This window comes from Rhinolophus sinicus, linkage group LG09 (genome assembly GCF_036562045.2).
Source record: "Rhinolophus sinicus isolate RSC01 linkage group LG09, ASM3656204v1, whole genome shotgun sequence".
Lineage (NCBI taxonomy): Eukaryota > Metazoa > Chordata > Mammalia > Chiroptera > Rhinolophidae > Rhinolophus > Rhinolophus sinicus.
Window position 1 is genome coordinate 115,944,517 of NC_133758.1, and position 23,990 is coordinate 115,968,506.

The 23,990-nt window shown below is 57.4% G+C and overlaps 2 protein-coding genes across 9 annotated transcripts in view; both read left to right on the top strand.

Moving 5' to 3' along the window:
* The first annotated feature begins 459 nt into the window (after positions 1-459).
* HUS1 (HUS1 checkpoint clamp component) lies at positions 460-11,363 on the top strand. 5 transcript variants are annotated; one of them, XM_074341075.1, is made up of 9 exons: positions 486-646; positions 2,443-2,570; positions 2,653-2,829; positions 3,166-3,273; positions 4,093-4,167; positions 6,980-7,079; positions 7,635-7,754; positions 8,203-8,392; positions 9,842-11,363. In XM_074341075.1, coding segments are annotated over exons 1-9 (951 nt in total). In that variant the 5' UTR covers positions 486-594; the 3' UTR covers positions 9,843-11,363. The 5 variants fall into 5 exon arrangements, with proteins under 5 accessions (XP_019587248.1, XP_074197178.1, XP_074197176.1 ...); XM_074341076.1 differs by lacking the exon at positions 486-646 and adding an exon at positions 699-994; XM_019731689.2 differs by lacking the exon at positions 8,203-8,392 and having other exon boundaries at positions 460-646.
* Positions 11,364-13,633: 2,270 nt separating this feature from the next.
* The window catches only part of PKD1L1 (polycystin 1 like 1, transient receptor potential channel interacting), a 108,892-nt gene continuing 98,535 nt past the window's right edge, over positions 13,634-23,990 (top strand). For all 4 annotated transcript variants that reach the window (XR_012498938.1, XM_074341072.1, XM_074341073.1 and 1 more), the window contains exons 1-6: positions 13,634-14,975; positions 17,307-17,424; positions 19,815-19,935; positions 20,427-20,635; positions 21,640-21,959; positions 23,446-23,619. Coding sequence is in view for 3 of the 4 variants with exons in the window: in XM_074341072.1 (XP_074197173.1) it covers positions 14,891-14,975; positions 17,307-17,424; positions 19,815-19,935; positions 20,427-20,635; positions 21,640-21,959; positions 23,446-23,619 (1,027 nt within the window). In the remaining variant the exon portion in view is untranslated. The remainder of the gene's footprint in view (positions 14,976-17,306; positions 17,425-19,814; positions 19,936-20,426; positions 20,636-21,639; positions 21,960-23,445; positions 23,620-23,990) is intronic.

Below are 23,990 nucleotides of genomic sequence, written 5' to 3' on the forward strand. Positions count from 1 at the left end.
TTCTTAATTGCGCAACGTCATTACATCATTTACGCGTTAGGAACCTGACCAGGACCCGGGGAAGCTCATCACGAGACAAAGGCGCAGCGGCATCGCTTCCCGTCAATGCTCTTTAAACACAGTCGCGCTCCTACCGGTTTGAAAGCCGGACCCAGCGCGGTGCCCGGGCCCAGGCCGCCAGGAGCGCGCCCCGCGGTCGGAGCCTGGGAACCGCCCTGCGTCGGACAGGCAGCCGCCTGAGCGGCGACTCTGATGACCTTTTATACACACGCGGTGGGTTTCACGTCTCGCGTTTTACAGACGTGGCCACAGGTGTCACAACGTCCTTTCAGAACGTGAACCCCCAGACCCACCCCTCACACCGGGGGGAGGGCTGCGCGCCGCTGAAAGCAGCCGTGCTCCCCGCGGGGGCGGCACCGACCCCGCCTCCCCGCGCACGTGACGCAGAGCGTAACACGGGGGCGGGACGCGGCCCACGTCAGGCCAGGCCGAGCCGGGCGGAACCTACGGGCGCGCGGCGGCGTTTCCGGGGGGACGCTGAGGGCGACACCGGGTACGCGGGTGACGGGTCCCCGCGCGGGCCCACGCTCCGGCATGAAGTTTCGCGCCAAAATCGTGGACGCGGCCTGTCTGAACCACTTCACGCGTGAGCGGGGCGGCGTGGGGAGGAGCCCAGAGGGGCGGGCGGCCGGAAGGAGGCTGCGCGCGGCGGGCTTCGGGCGGGAAGCGCGCGGGGTGCGCACCCGTGGGCAGGGCGGCCGGTGCCCGGGGCTGTTTCTAAACCCGATCCCCGGCCCGGGGCGTTTCCTCGTGCGCCGGCGCGGGCCGCGGGGGGCAGCCGGACGTGCGCAGACCTCCGTGGGCCCGTGTGCTGGAGGCGTGGATGCGTCCCGCGGGCGCCGGCCCCTGCGAGCGGCGGGCGCCTTGTCGCAACCTGACGGGGGCTGCGTGCCTGGCCGGGTGCGGGGCGGCTGCCTGACTCCTCGGTGCTAAGGTGCTTTCCAGTGGGACCCCACTGCGCACGGCAGTCTGTCCGCCGGGAGGCTGCACCGTGTTGAACTAGTTCTCGGGCTGAGCTCTCGGGCTGAGCATCTCGGGCTGGGCTCTCGGGCTGAGCATCTCGGGCTGAGCATCTCGGGCTGAGCATCTCGGGCTGAGCATCTCGGGCTGAGCATCTCGGGCTGCGCTCTCGGGCTGAGCATCTCGGGCTGAGCATCTCGGGCTGGGCTCTCGGGCTGAGCATCTCGGGCTGAGCTCTCGGGCTGAGCATCTCGGGCTGAGCATCTCGGGCTGAGCATCTCGGGCTGGGCTCTCGGGCTGAGCATCTCGGGCTGAGCTCTCGGGCTGAGCATCTCGGGCTGAGCATCTCGGGCTGGGCTCTCGGGCTGAGCATCTCGGGCTGAGCATCTCGGGCTGGGCTCTCGGGCTGAGCATCTCGGGCTGAGCATCTCGGGCTGGGCTCTCGGGCTGAGCATCTCGGGCTGAGCATCTCGGGCTGAGCATCTCGGGCTGAGCATCTCGGGCTGCGCTTTCGGGCTGAGCATCTCGGGCTGAGCATCTCGGGCTGAGCATCTCGGGCTGAGCATCTCGGGCTGGGCTCTCGGGCTGGGCTCTCGGGCTGAGCATCTCGGGCTGAGCATCTCGGGCTGAGCATCTCGGGCTGCGCTTTCGGGCTGAGCATCTCGGGCTGAGCATCTCGGGCTGAGCATCTCGGGCTGAGCTCATGGGCTGAGCTCTCGGGCTGAGCATCTCGGGCTGAGCATCTCGGGCTGAGCTCACGGGCTGAGTTCACGGGCTGAGCTCTCGGGCTGAGCATCTCGGGCTGAGCATCTCGGGCTGGGCTCTCGGGCTGGGCTCTCGGGCTGGGCTCTCGGGCTGGGCTCTCGGGCTGAGCATCTCGGGCTGAGCTCTCGGGCTGAGCATCTCGGGCTGAGCATCTCGGGCTGAGCTCTCGGGCTGAGCATCTCGGGCTGAGCATCTCGGGCTGAGCATCTCGGGCTGAGCTCACGGGCTGAGCTCACGGGCTGAGCTCTCGGGCTGAGCATCTCGGGCTGAGCATCTCGGGCTGGGCTCTCGGGCTGGGCTCTCGGGCTGGGCTCTCGGGCTGGGCTCTCGGGCTGAGCTCTCGGGCTGAGCATCTCGGGCTGAGCATCTCGGGCTGAGCTCTCGGGCTGAGCATCTCGGGCTGAGCATCTCGGGCTGAGCATCTCGGGCTGAGCTCTCGGGCTGGGCATCTCGGGCTGGGCATCTCGGGCTGGGCATCTCGGGCTGAGCATCTCGGGCTGCGCTCTCGGGCTGAGCATCTCGGGCTGAGCATCTCGGGCTGGGCATCTCGGGCTGAGCATCTCGGGCTGAGCATCTCGGGCTGAGCTCTCGGGCTGAGCCGGCCCAGGGGCCGTGGGGAGCGCCCCAGGAGTTCCTTACCGTAGCCCCCCGCTGCAGGAGTCAGCAGCATGGTCGCCAAGCTCGCCAAAGCCTGCACTCTCCGCATCAGCCCGCGTCGGCTGAACTTCATCCTCGCTGACAAGGTGGCCAACGGAGGGGTGAGCATGTGGTGTGAGCTGGAACAGGTGAGCAGGAGCTCCTGAGGGGCGTCCGACGCTGCCGAATGGGTCGGAAAGGGCACAGGGGTCCCTCCTTTTCTTCCCTTAGGAGAACTTCTTCAACGAATTTCAAATGGAAGGTGTGTCAGCAGAAAACAATGCGATTTATTTAGAGCTAACGTCAGAGAATCTGTCTCGAGCCTTGAAAACTGCCCAGAATGCCAGAACCTTGAAAATCAAGCTGACCAATAAACACTTTCCCTGCCTCACAGTCTCCATAGAGCTGGTGAGTAGGAGGGGAGCGATTCTGAAACTTCCCGGAAGGAACTGAAGTGGCTGGCTGTTGGAAGTTAACTGGTTTTCTGGCACCTAAATATTTTCCACTGGACTCAGTTTCTCCTCCTACTTAATGGCATTGGCTTGTTCAACACACGTCCCAGCTCCTAACCCAGAGCAGACCACGCACACCCTGAATATTTGTTGAACAGGTTTTGATGAATGGATTGAGAACATTCCACTTAGATGTGGTATGTTAGCTTTTTTATTTTTGTCCCTTAGTTTTGTTTTTGTTTTTTAAAAATATTGACGTTATAAAAATAGTGTGTAATTCTTCTCTTGGCAGTTATCTGTGTCGAACAGTAGTCGCATTGTAACCCACGATATCCCCGTAAAGGTCATTCCTAGGAAACTATGGAAGGATTTACAGGAACCGACAGTCCCAGACTGTGATGTGAGTGATGCTCATTTTTAAAGGATACTCCACGAAAAAAAAGTGGAGTATTTGCCTTTTGCTGTTTACATAAAGATCTTCAAACAGTGCAGAGTGTAGCAGTAAAGCCACACGCCACAGGTGGGAGATAGTGTCGTGCTCAGCAGTGGCGCTTAAATAAAACGACTACACGGAGGGAGCACTGTGGGGGCTGGTTTCTGTCGGGAGTGATGGCTTAGGCACCTGTTTGGGTCTCACAGAACGTGATGGTACCTCATCCTGTAAGGAGTGATGCCTGGGGTGTGCGTAAGAGCCAAGGGCAGAGGCTGCCTCAGTCCTGGCAGGAATCCCAGGGCAGCTGGCAATAAACATGAGGCCCAAGGGTCTGTTGCTTCTTGCTTACGATTTGTTGGAGAAGAGACCGTGGAAAAGGAATTTTACTGGAGGATATCCGCACCTCCTGGGAAAAGCCAGCATTGTATCCAGCACTGTTGGTGACCTGGTCTGAGCGGGAGTGCAGGGACTTCCTCGTGGTCCTTTTCCGGGGTAAGAAGGCCTGTCTGGCTGTGCGTCCCTCAGAGTCTTATTCCCCTTGGGTAACATAGGGCCTCTGGCCGGAGTGCCCACAGGTGTGTGGTCGCCAAGGTAACCACAGAGGCAGGCGTGAGTTAGGGAAATAAAATTTTTTTTATTTATTTTATTTTAAAAGGACAGTGTAAAACCCCAGATTCCAGAGCTGCTAAGCGTGCACGTGTGGCAAACCTAGGCAGTAGGGTGCACCTGTCAGCACTTGACTACTCACATCTTTAATTCTCCTGAGTTTTCTCATTGCTTTCGTAGGTTAGTATTTATTTGCCAGTCCTGAAGACTATGAAGAGCGTGGTGGAAAGAATGAAAAACATCAGCAATCACCTTGTAAGTTACAGCTTCCTCGGAAATGAGCCCGGAGTATTGGGTTCAGGCTGCATGCCTGCCACAGGTTTGGGTCCCCTGTGGGTACCCGGAGGCCCGGTGCGGCGGGCGCCCTCACCGGCCTGTTGTTCAGAGCTGCAGTTTCACGGTGTCCGGGAAACCTGTGCTGGTGCTTTCCTCTCCCTCCCGGGGGAGGCTTTTATGTTTGCCCTGGTCCATCACACTTGTATTTATAGCATGTTAACAATATAGCCAACTTCTGGCTTCCTTCACTTGTGTTTTGGACAAACATCGCAGCTTGCCTGCTGCATGTATGTGTTTTATGAATCACTGACACTGGCAGTGAGGAGTGTCCTGTCTGCTTAGTGGACGTTTCAGCGAGCCCAGCACGGAGCCCCCCAGCCCACGCCGTCTCCCCCTCATCAGCTGTCTGCCAAGTACATGGACGTATTTCCTTTGCTGTTTGCTTATGTGGCGGTTGGTCCACTACCGTGTAACAAAATGCTACAGCATGTGACAGTGCTGGGGAAGGGTGTGGATGGTCCCCAGTCACCCCCGGGATTCTTTGAATTTGAATTCTTCCTTTACTTGACCCCAAACATTTGATTATGTCCCGAATGTTCTAAAAACCGCCATCAGCCTGACGAAGTGTCCACTTTTGATCTTCATCTGCCTGGCCTCGTCCCTTGTCACGTGGCCACACCGTCCCTGCAAAACCTCCCTCGACTCTTGTTCTTCCCCACACTGCCAGCTCTTTCCAGGCTCTGTCTCGGCCATTTCACACTCGCTGTCTTGTGTCCCACCTCCCCCCCGCCCCCCACGCTTAGCCTCTCGCCATTCGCTGTAAGTCTGTGCTGAGTGCTCCACGCTAAGTGACCTGCCAGCATCGGAAAGGGAAACGCTATCTCAACCATCTTTGTGTCCCGGCCACCACTGTAGGACTGTCACCCAGCAGGCGGTTAGTAAGTGTCACATGGACCTGGAATGAAATGTACCTTCAAGTGATCTTTGGAATTGCAAAGGTTTTCCGAGGCCTCGGAACCGTTTGTGGGCCGTTCGTATCTGTGACGGTGCTCACGTAAGAGAGATTGTCGTTCTTGGCTTAGTCGCCTAGATGTCATTTGAACTTGCAGTCGGCTTCCGCTGCCGCAGTGGGAGCTGTGCTGCGCTTGGGGTGCTCCCCTCACTGCACCATTGTTGACCCAGTTGTCAGGCGGGAAGCTTCCACTGCCAGGGCAGGGGCCCTGGGGACCTGAGACAGCTTCCGAGAGGCCCAGGAGAGGAGGCCAGGCCAGGCAATTCATCTGCGGACCCCATTGTTTTGTTCTTTCTGTCCAAGGGCAATGAGTTGGCCCAGTAGCCTGGGTAGAGAAAATCATCAGAAGTGTTTTTCTCCAGAGTATTTAAAAACAAACAAAAGTGTTTGGCATGCCTGCTGCCATCTGCCCTCCTACATGGAAAGTTGTCATGTGTGGGAAGTAGAGCCAAGGGCCTGAGGACGTCTACCCGGGTGACAGGGTCTGTGTCTGAAGGTGACAGGCAGGGGACGTAAGGCCGCTGAGTGCGACTCAGTACGTGGAAAACACCTGTCCCATGGGGAGCTGAAGCCACGTGCTGAGGCCCCACCCTCCCTCCTTTCCTTTATGGGAGCCGTGGCCGCGGGGATGGGCAGTGTGAGTCGGGTGCGAGCAGCAGAAACAAGCACCCTGTGCAGGCTTCCCGCGCTGTCCTCCTGCCCACGTCTTCACCATGACGTGGTGCTGTCAGCTCAATTCTGGCTCCGCCTCCTGTGGGCGTGGCTGGGACTTGCTTGTGGGGGAGGGGGCGTGGATAGGTACCGGCATTTCCCCACTTTCTCTGGCGTCCAGGTGTGCGGCCTCCACTTGGGAGGTGTCTGGTGAGCACGGTCCTCCTGCCGGACTCGGGGTCCCCCACTCTCACCTGCTGTCCAGATCCTCTCTACCTCCGTTTCTGTTCGGTAATTTGTATTTTCTGACTTTCTGCCTCGTCTTCTCTTCCCGCGCTGTCTGTGTGCCCACGTTCTCCTGGTTTCTTGCCTGTTTACTTTCCATTTCCAATATTTGCCCCTATATTTCAAGTTACTTCCTGAGTCCTGTCAGCTCTCTTTGTACATCTGCAAGCGGTCTGGTCACGTCATGTCGGAGTGTCCCTGATTCTGACCTATGCTCTCCTTTCGTAGCTTCACTGTCCTCAGTTTCTTCCAGTTCTTTCTGAAACACAAGTCCCTCCCTCTCTGCGTCTGCTTCGTGCAGCACCCCCAGGCCCCTGAGTGCTTTTGGCCAGTGTTGTTCCTCTCTTTCCAGAATGTCGTGGTTTGGAGTCTGACCACAATCCCCTTAGGACACGTATTCCTTTCAGGTGGGGGAACCGGGTGGGTTTGTGGCTTCAGCACTGAGGGGTTCTCTGTTCCCTCATGACATCAAAGTGTACGGCACGCGGCCTTCCCCGTGGCCAGCTCTCCTGGGCTTCCTGGCTCCTCCCCCTCCTCCTCCTCCACAGAACCCAGGGTGCCCACCCTGTGCAGGCCTCCCCAGTTCCCATCTCCTGGCAGAGCCCCCAGCGCCACCTGGTTTGGGTCTCTGCCGAGTTCTCCAGGCTCCTCTCCTGCGGGAGTTACAGGCCTCGTCTTCTCTGTTGCTGATGCTGTGTGGGTCTTGGTGCCATCGGAAGTGTTCTGGGGGTTGGTAGGGCTACCTTGTCACCTGGTTTGGTGGAAGCCGATGCCTGTGGTGTTTTTTTGGGGGGCGGAGGTCATTTCCTGTTCTTTTTTAAGACTGAAATGCTCCATTTGCAGATAATTGAAGCAAACCGAAATGGGGACCTGAACTTGAAAATAGAATCTGAGCTAGTGTGTGTTACAACTCATTTTAAAGATCTCGGAAACCCTCCATTTGGTAAGTTTCCTGGTGGGTTGTTTGCTCCTGATACATTGTTTCAGATGACCGATACATTGTTTCAGATGACTGATACATTGTTTCAGATTACCAAGGGTCTAACCACAAGAGGTTGTTTCAGTGCCTGTGACTCAGGCCTGGGGAGGGGACATGACTGAGGTTGGTCGCCTGCCACTAGCCTGTGGAATGGGAAGGTGAGGGCCTTCCCTTTCCCAGAGGTGACAGGACGTTTCTTCCTCCTGGGAATGAGAGGCCTCCCATTAGCTGCGTGTGTCTTAGCTGTTTGGTGTACGTACACACACGAGGAGACACCGTGATCTGGCCTAATGGGGACACTGGGCCATATTTTGGGTCCCCGTAAGTGAAGCTACCCTGTAAATTAGCACAGTGTTCCAGAGTCAGGACTTGGTCCGTTCTCGCTGACCGAATGATTACATCCGCGCTTTGCAGCGTTTCTGCAGCACGCTAATCAGGGTAATGCAGCTCGTTTACGTAAGTGCCACTTCGCTTCCCTGGGTTCCCTGTCATGTCTGAAGGGTGTCCCTGTGGTTTTAGCCTCTGAAGACGCCTCTCAAGACAGAAACCCAGCGCACATGGTAGAAGTGCACGTGGATATCAGAAAGTTCCTGCAGTTTCTTTCTGGACAGCAAGTGAACCCCACAAAGGCCATCTGCAGTAAGTGCGTTTTCTTCTGTTTTTCTCTTTCCAGCACATTCATCTCCTCTAGCTCCCCAGGTTGTACGCGGCCTCGCAAGTGTGTGACAGCTCGGTCATGTGGCCTCTGGTTCTCCAGGCCCCCGGGTGTTTGGGTTTCCTGGGTTCTGAGGTACGCAGAGGCACCACAGGAGACAATTGCGGGGTCGGGCTCCTGCAGGCCTGGCGGGGGTCCACACCTTCTCGCCAGGCGTCATACATGGTCTGTGCCTGGAGAGAGGCTGCAGGAGGACGGGTACTGACCACCCATCTTCTGCACTGACCCAGCCTGAGGGACGCGACACCCTGACACGCTGGGCTTGACGTTCCCATCGCGATGCCCTCGCTTCCTTCCTGTGTCTAAACCTCACCTGTCCCGTACCTGACGCCTGCATCCTCTCGCCTACCCCCTGGATTCCGTCTCCCGCAGCCACACACCTGCCTCGGCATCCTTGCCCATTGGCCGTACCTGACGAGGGCTCACTCCCAGGGTCTTCGAAGGCTGGCTTTCTCCTGGCCACAGAGATCACAAGAAACGGTCCTCTTAGTGACAGCTGCCAGGCTGATGCTCAGCCACCTGTGAGCACAGCTGAGGAGGAGGAGGGCCCAGAATGTACCTGGTAACTGTCAGATCGTCAGCACTCTGTGGAGAAGGGCTGGAAAATGCCAGGGGGCTGTGTCGAGGACCAGCCTGTACAATGAGAGGCTGGAAGAGGAGGAGAGACCACAGGAGGGCGTAGCCTGGGTGTCACAGGAAGGTGTTAGGTGGGGCGGAGGGCACCGGAGGTGGGGGGTGGCCGCGGGCCGGGAGGGGAGGAGGGCGGGCCTGGCTGGGTGGGGCAGCGGGCACCAGTGTCCGCGTGTGCGGCTCCTGGAGAGGCTGTGCCGGGCTCGGGCGCGTTTCTAGGCCGAGCGGTGGGAGCGTGCTTCAGCACAGGGTCCGTGCAGGTTTCAGACGCTTTGCACGATGCCAGCTTGCATGGCTGCCAGGGACCTTGCTGAGTGCATGTGCCTTGTAGCTCTGGGCTCGGCTGTCGAGTCTCAGTTCTGCCATGTTCTGGGGGCAGCCTGGCAGCTAGTGCCCTGCCTGCAGAGTGGAGGCGGGCAGCAGGCTCTGAGCTGCACTGTGGCCAGGAGCCAGAGTTGTGTGTTTGTCACTGGCCAGACTGACCGCCCCCACTCTCAGAGGGACCCACATGTGGCAGAGCCGCACCAGCCCTGACAGCAAACACCGCGCTTCTTTTACTGGTTCTTTACTCCCCAAATCTCCTTTTCTGCCTGCAGTTCTGTCCCTGGGCGACCTCCGTCCAGGGTCCTTTCCCCATCCCATCTCTGGCCTCCGCTGTCGTCCGTGTCCACCTGTGTGTGCCCGCACTTCTGCAGGGGATTCTGTCCCCCTGGGCCTCTGGCCCCCGCCCCGTGACTGCTCTCTCCACAGCTGGGGCCCAAGTGCTCTCGTTACCCTGTTGTCCTCACCGCGGCTCCAGCGGGTTCAGCGGGTTTCCTTTGGAGCAGCAGCTCTGTCCTGGTCCCTGTGGTGAGGGCCCTGGCTGCTGGGCCTTGTCACACTGCGGCCACCTGTCCTCCTCTGTGGCACTTGCTCTCTGGTCTTGTGCCTCTGCCTGGACTTTGCCCTGTGGCCGAGGCCTTCGCAGGATTGGCAGGTTACTGAAGTCCCTGCGCTGCTGACGGATGTGCCTCCTTCTGTCCCCTCTTGTGCTCTCATGTGTGACACAGCCTGTCCTAGGGGCAGTGAAACCGCCCGCCCTTGGCTTCCTCAGTGCACTGAGTCCCTTCCCTGTAGGAAGCACTTTTCCCTGGAAGACCATGGATTGGGGTGAATGTGGTGCCAGGCAGCTGCACTGTGGGCTGTTCACCTCAGGCCTTGGCAGCTTTGCGTCTCTCTCCCGAGCGCAGCCGGCATCCAGGTCAGCTGGCCGGTCGGTGGCAGGCACACACCGTCCTGGGGGGCCAGGCGCTCCGTGAGCACAGGCTTCTCCAGGGGGCCCCAGGGTGGACGTGGGAGCTGGGAGGCCTGCCCATCACAGCTTTCTTCTCTCCCTCCCTAGATATTGTCAGGAACAAGGTGGTTCACTTCGATTTGCTCCATGAGGACGTGTCCCTGCAGTATTTCATCCCGGCGTTGTCATAGCAACACCTGCCGGATTGGGCGCCTGGGATCTCTGGCACCACTGGCCGGAAGAGGCTGTCGGGTGATGTGTTCTGTCGTTTGTCCTCGCAGCAGCGCAGAGTCTGTACATTTCTCTTATGTTTCCCTCTGATATTTTAACTGGACATTGAATTCGTGAAACACAGTTGGATAAACATTACTTCATATTCTTTGTTCTTGTATCTGTTTTGTTGTGCTTTTAAGACATTGGAAAGAGTGTATTTATCCAAACTTTGAATAGGACTTGCTCATCGAAGGTGTGAAAATCTTCTTGTATTTAGAATTGGTCTAGAATCCAAATTCACAGAGCTGCTGTCTGGAGCACGGGTCTGCTTCCGCCTGAGCATCCGGTGGGGACAGCCTGGGCATTACGGGTCCCTGTGTCACCTGTCCTGGCCTGTCCCTGGGAGCCTGTGCCATGCCCGTGGCTCAGAGTGTGGGGGTGTCTGGCTACAGCGTGGGGCTTGTGATTCCCATGAAGCTGTCCCGGCTGCCATTCCTGCCAGTGTCCCTGAGGCCACTGTGGGTCCCAGGTTCTAAGTCTTTCTGGAAAAAGCGCCTGTGTGTTTACAGGAAGAACAAACAGGCCTCCTCAGTCAGTGTCTGTGCTCAGTGACAAGGCCACGTTTCTGTTTGTGCGTCATGGTCACCGAGCCCTGCGGGGTCCCTGGTGCGTCTCATCATAGTTCCCAGTGTGCCCGACTGTCACCTGCCCTGTGCAGGTGGACATCGTAGGGTGGCCGTTATCTCAAGATCCCATTGCAAATGGAGCAATAAGGCAGTTGCATAAGATAAGAGGAAGAAATGGGACATTAGCAACAGTGAAAATTGTTTTATGGCTGTTTCCTATGATTAGGTAAAACCAGTGTTTTTGAGTGCCTCTTCTCAGGTGCACTAACGTTAGCTCAAATAGCATGTAGTGTTTTGTTAAACTCATACTTTAAAATCACGATGTCATTTTAATTTCGCAGCCTCTCTCCTCTGGCCTATTGCAGTGATACCTGAGGCCCGTTTATAAAACCTAGACGTCTGTTACCGAGAGCGTGCTAGTGCTTTGACCGTCTGCAACATTGTTACTTCTGAATGTTTAAATGACATTTCATGTGTAATGAAAATACAGAAGGTACCAAACAAAAATGTGTACACATTTTAAGAAAGGAAAAAACTATCAAAAAATTGCAATACTCAATATGTACTGATAACAAAAGATGAATACAAGTCACGTTTGACTTCTGCAATGGCAAGAGGTGCTCAAAGTGGTTCCCATCAGCGTCCAGACACTTCTGATGACGGCGAACTACTGCTTGAGCAACGTTGACCAAAGTGCCCACTTGTATACATTTTTTTATTTTTTGGCAGCCCCGGTATATTGCTTCTTATAGAAATTAATAGTAAAAGCACATTTCTCTCCATCTGCTTTACACAGACTGCCCTTTGGTTTTCTTTCCTCAAGAATTTAGCCGGCACATCTGACCTTCCGTTGTTGGGGTGTCGGGGCCATGCTGAGGAGGACACGGGGCAGGGCCCATCCAGGTCAGAACAGCACAGACGTTCTGAGGTTTTGCGGTGTGGCCTCACACAGCCAGGGCAGGGATGGGATTAGAAGCCAGGACTTCTGACTTCTGACTGTAACCTGTCCCCTCACTTCTGCTAAGTGGCTGGAATAACAAATAACATTTCAGAGTTAACATTCACCAATCAGTTTTCGAATCTGGAAAGAGCATCTCAAGTTTTAAATCTGCTATAGAAAAGTAGGTTTCCATGGAATTTTTAAGAGGTCCTAAAGCCAGACGTAATTTCCCTCAGTTCTGTATGCTATTAATTTAAGTAATACCTGATTTTGATGATTTTATGGATGGCTCAAGCTTTTCTGTGTGGGCGTGGGCAAAGGGCCCTTCCTGGGGATTCGGGGGCAGGGGCCTATTTCTCCTGGTCCTCGGCAGCACTGGCTGCCTCGTTGTGTTTTCAGGGCCTGAGACCCCCAGAGAGCCTTGACCGGGGTGGCTTTTCCCTCCCACCTTGGGGGCGGGGGGAATGGACGATAGAACCCGAATGCTGGGAGATGCACCAAGGCAAACTGTTAGGAAATAGCGAGTTAGTCCATTTGGAGGAATGACTGCAGTTTGAACAATTAGCTTATTTCCAGACTAACATCTCAGTGTGGTGCCGGTCTCTTAAAATAGCTTTCTGGATGGCAGACCATCGCTGACTGGCTCTGCAGCCACCTGCCATGTGCAGGACTGTCCCGAGTGGTCATTCTCAGGCCACACTCCTCGGGCCCGCTCGTGATGAATGCCCGAGTGCCTGACCACCCTCCCTGCAGGGGCCACTTACCCGCCACAGCCCAGGGCCCCAAGGAGGCCACTGCTCCGGGGATCCTGGGCTGGGACCTGTGCTGGGGGGTGTGGCCCAATGGGCAGCGCGTCGTCGTGAAGAAATGTAGTTCTGTCGTTTCATACGGGTTCTGTGGGGGTTAAAAGAAAGCCTGGGCATCTTTGGGTTTCTACGGCTTCTCTTCAGTACAGCCCTGACCCAGGAGGTGGTCATATGTGACGACTGGTGTCACCTTCGCCCCTTAGACACCACTGGTGGGAGTAGGCACCGATCCCAGTGTCTTTGGGGTCCAAGGTGGTTTCTACTGTAGGTGGAGTGCCTTACAAAAGGGGTGCGCCCTTTGACCTCGTTCATCATCTTATGGGAACTTCCACAAACATTGTGTTACATCAGAGGTGTTCTGCCGTCGTACTGAACAAACATGGAATGGGACTGGTTAGCGAGTCTGTGGCTTGACACAATTTCATCCTCTAAAAATAATGTTACAGAAAAAGTGTGCTGATGTGGCAAAACATTTCTGACTTAAGTTAAAAAGGAGCAGATCAGACAGGACGCGTACTGCCTGACCCCAGTGTGGAGAGCAGTGACGTGTACATGTGTCAATGATCGGAAGACACGGGGGAAACACGCCAGCATTGAAACTGGGTTATTTCCGGATGTTTTATTTCAATTCTTATAAATGTAAGTATTTCCTAAAAGTTTTGCAATCAGCTTTGTACCAAAAAATAAATTCTTTTGTAAGGGATGTGTAATGATATTTGTTATTTGAATGTAGTCCGTAAGTAACTGGCAGTTAGAATTTTCTGAACGTCAGACTTTAGACTCTTAGTTTTCATAGCACGTCCTCATTTGCATAATTAGGAATGTGAACTTTTATTTGTCTAGTTAAAATTATAACAGGTACAAAATACTGAGTCAGGTAATGTTGCACCCGGAATAATTGCCTGTCCCGGGCCCAGTGTGAGTGAGGCTCAGTCGGTGTGTGTGACCCCGTCTTCGTGGTCATGGGGAAGGACCGACATCAGGTCCCAGGCCTGGACCAGGCTTCCCACGGCGCCTGATGACAGCAGAGCCCCAGGGTAGCGCCAGGAAGCAGAGCCTCGGCTGCTCTCTCACCCTGACTGAGCCCCTGGAACCTGCTCAGCACAGAAAGGGGCCTGACGCTGGTGCCGTCCTGGCCCTTTCTGGAAGACACCCTGGTCCTGTCAGGGTGGTGGCTTCTGGCTGACTAATGCCGCCCGCCGCTGTGGTTGGCGTTTAAAGCAGCACAGCGCTCAGGCCTTGGCTGAACTGCGAGGTTCAGTAAACGCTCCAGGAACTGGGCATGCTTGCTGACGGGGGGGCCCTGGGTTCCCAGCCAAGGGAGCTCTAAGTGTTTGGCCCTTAGATAACACATGCTTCCCTAATGGGGAGGGACCATCACCATTGTCACCAGGTGCCTGTGCTTTCCTCTGCTGTTTGAGTAAACCGGCAGGGGGGCAGGGGGGGTGTGGGTGGGGTGATGTGAGGAGGTGGCCCTGCCCTCCCCAAGCTGGGCCAGACCCTGCCCTCTGCAGCCCTGATCCGACTTCGCCAATTTCTGGAGCGTGCAGTCTTGTCCAGTAGAGAATGTGATGCTCAGTGTGTCTTACTGTGTGTCACTTACCTGTTCCTGAAGGACATGGTGGGCACGTCTGAAATAAGCAGGAGACACCCTGGGCTCAGCGCAGCTCCATGGATCTGGGAGGGGCCGTCGGGGGACCGAGCTTTGTTCTGCATCGTTCTGTGCCTTGCGCCCTGTGTTTTGGAACTCAAATTCCCCCGTGGAAAATGTGTGTTGTGCTTTTCTTAATGATGGCACTGGAACAAGATAATGCAAACGTGGTTCGGTTCATTTCCCGCTGACGGTGTGTTTCTGAGAGAGAAGCGACGTGCTCCCCAGACCCACTGGTGCTTAGAAGTGATTTGCACGATGGCCGTTGTGTCCCTTCCGTGGTGTTTCCTGTGACTTTGCAGAGACGGGGCGGGTCTCACCCCCCACATCCGCAGGGGCCACAGGACCAGCGGCCTTCGGGGTGTACCTGTCAGGGTGTTTGAATGGTACCGAGTATGGATGTCTCACTCTATGTGGATGCCAGTGGGGAGAGAGGGAGGTTTAGAACAGCGGCTGCCATCCGTTAATTCAACAACTCTGAGTCGTACAAAACATAGGCGACCTTTAGTCCCCGGTGTGGCAAAGCTGTTTTCTTCAATTTGGAAAATGGCTTTAAGTGTCCTGGGGAGGCCCTTCCTCGCCAATCGCAGAGCTCTCAGCTGTTTGTCACAGTCACCATAGTAACCTCCGTTACTTTATTGGAGCTGCTGTTGAGCCTCCCAGAGGACGCAGGCACTTAACACCCTTCAGGACACTTGCCTCTGAGCAGAAGGAAGGACCCCCGGGCTCGTGGGGGGGTGAGAACCCAGCTCCTGGGGGGAGGAGGGTTTCTCAGGACGCTGTGGTTGGCTGCTTGTCCAAGGCGCCCACCAGGAGGCTCACGGTCCCTCAAGAGGAGGAAGGGCTGCCTGTTGCTTCAGGACCGTTGGCCGTGCGAGTCCCCCACCTGCACGCCTTCCCCAGGTGCTGAGCAGGGGCCCCATGGGGCTCGGGTGGAGGGCGCTGGTCCCAGCCCTGGCCTTGCTGTCCTCAGTGCTGTCTGTCCCTGTGAGCAGCTCCGAGCAAGGTAAGGGGACATGGACCAAGATCCAGCAATTTCCCTGTTTTTGCCCCGTTTAGTTAGTTACCCAGTGTGTCTTCCGCCATCCGACGCCCATTCGTGACGGGGTGGGGGGGTGGGGTGCTGCCAAAGGCTTTGAGCCTCTGGAGATGGGATCTGGTGGGACCACAGGGTGCCCTAGGCACAGTGGCCATGGCCGCGGCTGCGGTGAGATGTCAGGCACGTGCGATTGCTTTGCAGTGATAGGGCCGCAGGGCCTCCCCCCGCTGAGTCCATTGGGAGGCACGGGGCCTGGGGACAGACAGAGCCTGGCTCTGCACTGGGCCCTGGGCGTGGAGGTGAGCCTCACGACACACGGTTGCAGTTGTTTCGCCCTTTGCACCTACGTGCACACGTGCCCGAGTGGCTAGTATCGTGCTCCCCACACCTGACCGCACACGACATCGAGCTTCTGCTCAGGAAGAGCTGCTGTCCACTGCCCTTGTCACGCTGCAAACCGTGACTGCCTTTGCGTGGACTGCTGAAACCCTCCAGCAGCAGTGGCCGCATTCCAGTAGCCAGTGTTTCTCTCGATCTGTGTATGTCTTAAGTAGTTGCGCCTTTTGTGGAGTTAGGACTTAAGTAAACTGTTAGGGCAGTGCCAAAACCAGGATTAAACCTGAAATACAGAATTTGTGGGTAAGACAATCTAAATAGATAGCTTTTGTTCATCAAAACCTAGCCCAGACAAAGGAGAGCTGGGCAGCCAGATTCTGTGCTTTGCCTTCTGGAAGGTTCCCCGGGCTGCCCTGGCCTGGTGGCCTCCGCCTTCCACCCAGACCCTGAGGACGGCTTAGGGCCTGGCAAGTCTGACTGTTCCTGACCGAGGGCCTTAGATGGGGATTTAAAAGAAGCCACTTTTGGAAACCATTTAATGTAACTCAATATTTGCACTTAAAGTACCTGAGAAACTCCAGGTGCCACTGTCCATTTGTTCAGTGTCCCCGGCTTGCCCCGACGGCCCATCCCTCGTCCTCACTGGTGACACGGCCCTTCATGCTCCTGCTGGTGGGGTCAGGCTCGTGGTGACGGCAGAGTGCGACCCTGCGCCCTCAGCCCCGTCCACACCAGCGCCGGCCACCAGAACATTCCACAGTGACAGGCTTCTGTACCCGGTCTCCCAGCCCTTGAAATGTGGCTAATGGGACAGAGAAACTAACCCTCAGTGTTACTTAGTTTTAGTTAAACCCAGGTGGCCCCTGTGGCTGGCTAGCATGGGGACAGCTCAGGGACTGTCATGTCACCTGTGCGCCTTGTCAGCTGCTTGCACCTCGGCGTAGCTCTGTGGACTTCTCACACTTCATCCTGGGCCATTGCTGAGCGGCCCCACCGTGAAGGGCAGGTGAGGGAGCAGGTGTCATTCCGTCAGCCCCCGTGTGGGTGTCAGCTCAGCGGGCAGCTGGTTCTGACAAGGGCTTCATATTTGACAGGAAGGTGACAAATGCATTTCCTGCGCATCAGAGGAGACTTTGCTTGCTAACTGCTGTGTGTTTGCAGTGGGTCCCTTCTGTAGGCACAGGGCACTTAAAAGCATGTCACTGGTAAAACAGCAAAGTCCACGTTTCCCGAAGTCTCTGGGGTTTACCCGCCCCCCAGCACAGTGGGAAGGAAGCCAGAGGGCTGGGGTGGCTGAGGGGCCAGATGAGGCGCGAGGGCCTGTGTGCCAAACCAGAGGCGGGCACCTTTGAACTCCCCAGGGGCCTGTCTGTTTGTCCGGCTGCAGCAGAGTTGTGGGAAACACGGATTCACACACATTTGCCAGCCCGAGCCCCCCGCAGGCTCTTCAGCCATCTTCCCGGGACCTTCCGTGCCTCCCCACCCCCCCAGAGTCAGCCTGAGCCACACATCAGCCCCCCTCTTGGTGTCGCTTTCTTCTCCAGTTACACATTAATTCACACACCACCCTGGAGCAGAGGAAAATGTCAGTAAGACGCCAAATGAAAGAGCAGTGGGGGGCCAGCGAGGCTGCCGGTAGTTGGTAGTCGTCCCTGTGGAAACTGGAAGGTGGCCTGTTCCCAGATGTCACAGTTCCGGTACTTTATTGTCAGACTTCCTCAGCTTCCACCAGCTGTGTCTCCTTGGGGTGGTGACCAGTGTCAGACGGACACACAGACCCCTAAGTAAGCGCACGTGATAGGAAGAGCTTTTGGAAAGCAGAGGGAGAAAGCTTTACGTTTCTGGTTAGGGGAATACTGGTGGCGCTCTGGTCTTTCCGTCCCCGGTGTGATGCCTGTCCTGACATGAGTGCTCACGGGCGGAAGTTGGAAGCATGAGCTGCTCCGTTTTCCTGTTTTCTAGGACATTTCAGAGGAGGCTGGCTGGCTGACCGCCACGGCCGTGACCCACTGACCCCAGGATGGCCCTGGATCCCGAGGGCCCAGGAGCCGGCCAAGGGCATTTCCGACGACCGGGAACGGTGAGCTGCCTTTTCTCAGATGTCAGCTGTGTCTCAGAGTATGCATTCAGCATTTTTTCCTTCAAAAGGAACATTGTACTTTTAATGGAGAAAAAAAGCAGTTTTTAAAGAAGGTGCTGGGGTTAAAGAACTGTACACAGAACTGAGCTTTATCTCAACTGTTGTTGTCACGTGGTGAGGACGGTCCTGTGACCTGGCCTCCGGGCCTGGCCCGTGTGGTTGAAAAGATTAACCCCAAACCCTGACAGCTGTATGTTAACTTAGGCGAATCCCGATTCTGTCCCCATTTCTGCCAAAGGGGATGAGCTCTGAAGTGGCATTCTGGTGTCACCTGGGCTCTTAGGTCAGTGCTGGAGCAGTCATCACCTGAAGGGTTTATTTGGGGACCGTGGCCTAGCTGTGGGGGAGGAGTTGGTGGCTCCTGGGTCTCGGGGGCAGTGTCCACGGTGAAGCCTGAGGGAGCCAGTGGCCGGTGGCCGGGAGAGTGAGCTGTGACGTGAGTGCCTTGAGACCACATTTCTCCGGAGGCATTTTCGGGTTTCTCCGAGGGCCGCCCCTTCGCTCCTGCAAAGCCCAGGTGCCCTCAGCCTCAGGGTTCCCAGAACTGCCCGCTGCCCGCAGTGCACAGAGCCGCTGCCTCTTTTCTGTCGGGTCCCCTGTGGAACCCGGGGCAGAAACTCACACAAAAGAGACATGACTGGGACCACGGGTCTTACTTGCAAACGTCCTCTGCATGCTCTCTGATGCCAGCACACACGTCATGTTGGAACAGTGTGACACCGGAAGCTCTGCCATGGGACTGGCTCCTGCTAGTTAGTGTGACATGGCACAAGCATCTCATACCCCATTCCCCGGGCCCCCGGGTCAGAGCGGTGATGTGCCTGGGGGACGGGGTCCCCGAGACTGGTGGACCTGGTCTCATTGGTATCAGGCTTGTTAATGTTTAGCGGGACAGTCACTGGCACCAGGGCTCCTTGGTGACACGTGCTCAGGAACACCCCCTGGCAAGCATGATTCTTACAGTTGAGACACAGTGGCGCACGGTATCGCCGAGGCCAGTGTGTGACACGTCCTCAGCTCGCCGTCTATGACTGAGGGTGCGAGTTATGATGAGTGAGGCCAGCCCAGTGCCATGCCACCAGGGGCTGCCTGCGTGTGGCCAGGGACAGTCAATGCCTCTGAAAATAGCTGGAGCCTGCGGCCTGAACCTTCCTCGGGAGCCAGGGGAGGCCTCCCTTGTATGCGAACCATCCTTCCACTGCCACGTTTTGTTAGTGGAAAGGAGTTCTGAGCCCTCGGGCCCTCACGGGCACAGCCGAGGGGTTCTCACCTGCAGAGAGAGGGGCTCTTTGGGGCCGACCACATGCGAGGTGTTGGTGGACGTCACCGCACGTGACGGCACCTTCCTCAGGCCGACATGCCCAGACTCCACAGGAAGACCTTGGAGTTTGCAGCACGATGTGCTCGGACCAGCCGTGTCCCTTCCAAGTTTTTCGTGTCCTCGTCTCTCTGGCCTTCGGGAGACAGGTGCGGTCAGGGGCGGACAGGAAGACCTGGAGTTGTTCAGCCGCCTCCCGGGGGCCTTGCCCAGCGACCAGCTTCATCTTGCAGGGCCTCAGCCCCCCCACCCCCGTTCTCCCTAAAGAGTGCCCTCGTCTGCCCTCTGGTGGCAGCTCCTTGGTTGTTGCATCAAGAGCCAGGCTTGTGAAACCTGTTTTATCTGTGGAAGCCTGGTTCCAACTCAAATGTATGTTGCCAGCCCGTGGCAGCAGGTGGTTCTTTAGAATATCTGTTAGGCCGTTCGACACCATTGTCAGAGTCCCACTCCGCAGAGTATGGGCCTGACCACAGCTTCGTGGCTCCTAGCCTGTGGCCCCCAGGATGCGTTTTGCGTCCCCTCCACTCCCTTTGCTCTGGGTGTCACCGTTTCCACCGTGCTTCACTCTGCTGTCCCTTCAACAAGCCACGTCCCACCTAATGGCCTCTGTACTGCTGTTCCGGGGGGCAGGGCTTTTTATTTTTGGACTCACTGGGAAGTTGCATAGCGGGAGAGTCATGGCTGTAGACAGGGGCCCACAGGTGTTAGTGGCTCTAAATGTGTCCCCTCCTCAGTGACACCTGGCACCAGAATACCTGCTGCCGCCCTTGCTGGTTTGGTGTCCACCTGCATGGTCTCCCCAGGTGTCCCCTGCCCCCCACCCCCCGCAGGAACAGGTGCCTGTCAGGAGTTGTCCACACTATTCCCAGCTCCCCAACTATTCACAGCACAAAGAGCCGCAGGTGGAAATGATGGCACCCCCACATTGGGCAAAGCCGAGGGCATGCAGCGACCCTTCCCCATGTGGTGACGTGCTGCCTGCCTCCCCTCTCTGCCTTCCCCTCGTACTCAGGAGCCCCCGGGAAGCTTCCATTACACCTGCGAGCTTCCGGAGCAGCAGTGGCCCTGGCCGCCGTCGCCAACTGCCTTGTGCAGCTGGGGGAGCGAGTGGTGCCTCCTGCGAGCTGCTGCAGGTGAGTGTGTGGTGGGTGCAGGTGGCTGTTGGCCTGGGGGGACCATGTGGGAACTTCCGGTCCTGTGGACACGGCAGGGCAGCCCGGAAGCATGACTGAAATGCATCTCCACGATAAGGGAAAGTGCACTTGCATTTTTTATGTCTAAAAGAGTGGCATCTTTCAGCTGTGAACATCGATTTATTGCTGAGCGTATAGAATGGCTCGCTTTCTATTAGCTGAGCCTGGGGTGGGGGTGGGGGACAGCAGGGACTGACCACACCAGTCCCCAGAGTTCTGCGGAGCCTGCCCTGTCTCTCCCTCTGGCGCCAGCTGGGCGCTGTCTTGACTGCTGTGCTGGGAGGTAGATCTCCCTCCTCCAGCTTCACGCCACTGCAGGGCTGATTCCCAGGACCCAACCGGGTGTGGGAGCCATCTGACCGTGGAGACAGCAGTGCCACTGCCCACTGGGCCCTGTCACCACCCTCACTGGCGTTTAACCTCAATTTCAGTGCACGTGTCCTGCCAGCCCCTGCAGCCTGGTGGTAGAGACCCCCTCTTGTGCCACGGAACTGCTGTGCTTTGCAGAGGACGTGGCCCCGGATCTGCTTGCCGGGACTGATGTCACACCGGCCACTGTCACCATGGAGGCCCCCATCAAGGCGGCCGCATCTGCTCAGACCAGCATCCTGATGTCACAGCCTGCCATTTTGCCCAGCAGGTAGGGTGAGGGTGGTGTGGAGGCCAGTGTCTCCTCTAGGGGACTCCCTGGATTCAGGAGCCGTGCCCAGCGAGCGTCTTCCTTGGTCACTGCAGCGGCTATGGCCACTGCTTTCCAGTCACAAGGCCCGGGGCCCGCAGGTGCCGCCTTCCCACCCGAGTCCTGTGTCACTTGGTGTCCTTTGTCTGCCATGTGGGTCACGTGTGCAGCCTGGAGATTTGCCTGCCTGTGTGTGTTTCTGATGGGTTTCTGATGGGACCTGCACAGCGCGTCCAGTGGAGGGCCACCCAGGGTGTGGAGATGGCCATTAAGACACGTAACCTTGTGCCACTGCCACGGGAGTGTTCCGTGTCTGCTCGGAGGTTTTCTGTCCTTGGTTTATGCTGCCCATTGGCGCCCACCATCAGCACCACCCAGAACAGCTCTCAACAGGTCGATGACTGTCAGGGAAGTCCTGTGCTACTGGGGGGGGAGGTCCAGTTGTCCAGACCACTCCTGACTCCACGGCTTGCTCACGGCAGACACTGCTGCACGGAGACATGACAGCACCTGCCCCACGTTGAGCCTTCCCACAAAATCGTCACAGGTGGTGACTTCTGGGGGACACGCCTTGTGTGTCCATTACTTCAGCCATGAGGGAAAACACATTATGACTGTGACTAATGCAGCCAGAGCTCCCGCAGTGGTTCTCAGATTTTACCTCAGTCTCCTGGGGGCTTGCTGGCCCCACCCCTTATGACAGGGGGGCCCAGGTGACCTGGGGTTGGGTGACTCAGGCCTGGGGTGACCCCCGAGAACTTGCCTCTCTCCCCGTGTTGCTGGTCCTGCTGCCCTGGGACCCCACTCTGAGAAGCATTGAAAGTGGCTCTGTCACCAGGTCCCAAACCTTTGCTTTCGGCTGAATTGCTTTCGGAGTGGGAGTTCCCTCCTGCCGCCCACCCTTCTGGTGCCATGTCCCTGGGATTTGTCAGACGTGTGAGACCTGAGGCTCCTGCTCTCCCCAGCAGCTCCCGCAGCCTGGCTCCTGGACCTCGCCACCCCCACAGCCTCGCCACGTTCCAGCCTGGCTGCCGGCCGCTCTGTCCCTTCCCTCGGTGTCGTCCTGGACCCATCCCAGTTCAAGGTCCTGGTGACGTGCCTCCTGTCAGCCGTCGCTTACAAGCTGACCCTCCGGTACCTCTGAGTCTGGGGTTCCGGGTTCAGATGGCTCCCGAAGGGGCTCTGTGTCTGCGGATGGATTTCGGGGACAGTTCCGGGGTCCAAGTGAGGATGCACTGTGTGTCTGAGGACGTGGCCGTTACCGTCTACCACCGGTACAGGAAAGGTACGCGCACGCTTTCAGTGTCAGGGACATGGCAGGAAATGCTGGTGAGGGTGAGACCGTGGGGTCAGCAGGAGGCCCTTGACCCCTGTGCGTCTCTCCCGTCCTGACGTGGAGGCTGGGAACCAGGCTGTGGCCGCCGTCCTGAGCTCCCTCCCACTGGTCCTGCCGCTGGGGTAGCCAGAGCCACCGCCACTCACAGGAGCCGTGGGCGAGGCCGGGAGAGGTGGGCTGTGACTGAGGTCACACCGCTGACCTAACAGTGTTGCCTCCTACACAGGGAGACTGAAGCTATTGACTAAAGTCTGTGCGCTCGGTTTTCCATTCTGCAAAACTTGGCAGATTTGGTAACACTCCCTGCGCGTCTTAAGTGGTTTGTGCTGAGGTCTGGGGATGAGGAGGCTGGCAGGGAGGGGCCCCGAGGAGGAAGCCCACGTCCTGTGGTCAGTGGCCAGGCACAGCCGTTCCTTCTGCCTGGTCCGTAAGCTTCAGAGGCTGGGAGGAGACGTGGGTTGGATGGGGCCGGGCCCCACAGGGGTGAAGGGCAGGAGTGTGTGTGGGGCAGGTAACGGGGAACCAGCTCCCCAGGGGGGACCAGCTGAGGGTGAAAGCCAGCTAAGGATTGCATCCTGGGTCACGTGAGAAGAGAAGTCACCCAGCATTGGAAAGCCAGGGAATCTAATGAACAACTGAAAAGCACTGTGTGTGGGGCTGGGATTAGTGGCCGAGGGTCTTTGTCAGGAGGACAGGAGTGGCCTGCTGCGGCCCAGGCCCCCAGCAGTGCCCTAAAGCACATGTGGCGTCGCCCCTGGTTCTGCTAGGAGTTCTTGGGTCTGAGCCGGCCTCAGACGGGCTCCTGTCCCTGAGGGCACTGCTCCTGGAGTGGGGCTGGCTGTTGGCCAGGGCGATGGGGTGTCAGTCACATGTCCCTCGTCACTCAGCAGGCAGGCCGGCTTCTTCCCATGGAGCAGTGCAGGCTCCCGAGACCAGGCGAGAGCAGCCCAGGTGTACAGGCCTGTGGGCCAAAGCCTGGCGCCAATTCACGGGCTGGAGCAGGAGGTGCACCCACGGAGTGGGAGGGTCTGGAAGGTCACACTGTAGCCAAGTCACCAGGGTGAAAACGGGAAGATCCGCGGCCATTTTTGTTACCTGCCATAGTGTTTCTTTAATATACTCCCATGTGGTGGTTGCCCAGCTGTGGGATGACCGATGTGTGTTTGTTCTTGTGACCATTTCCCAGTGCATGGGACTGGCCACTTAGTTGTCAGGGCAAAAGGAAAATGCAGCAGCCTCGTTAGAACAAGTTACTAGGAAGAGCTTGAGGGCACATGCTGCCAGGGCGTGGGGCCCGAGTGCCTGCAGCCTCTCATGCCCACAGCGGCCCTGCGTCAGTACCAGTTTCCATGTCCGTCAGCCCGTCGCAAGCAGCCCACACGACAAACGTCTGCGAGCTTGTAACAGCATCAAACCTCTGTTCTCTTCCCTGTAGAAGGCGTCCACGTGCTCAGGGCAGCTCTTCATAACGAACAGCGTGGAACTGAGCTGGAGCTGGGGCCCTACTATGTGCACGTGGGCCGAGCAGCTGCAGCTGTGTTTGTGAACTCCAGCAGCGTCCACGACAGTGAAGTGTTGGCCTTTGGCAGCTCGCAGGCAGATGGCCAAGGTGAGGCTGTTGGGGCGCCACCCCGGGCTCTGGGGGAGGCTGCCTGCCGGCTGTCCCATCGGTTTGTAACAGCTCCGTGCCTTGGTCCACTCTTCCCTCCTTCGGAGGACGGGTATTGTGCATTGTTGTGCCCTGAGGGGACACACACAGGCAGCCACACAAAGCCCAAGTCCGAGGCATTTATGATCAGGGAGACCCTGAGAACCACAGAGGAGAACTGTGAGCAGGACATGAGCGCGCCCGGAGGAGGACGAGGCTGACGGAGGTTCCTGGGCCGGGCGTCGTGTGGGGCCGCGGGGGAGAGGGCGCCTCAGGGGGGAGTTGGCTTCGATGAGGTCACCCCTTCGCCGGGTATTCGCTCTCCAGAAATT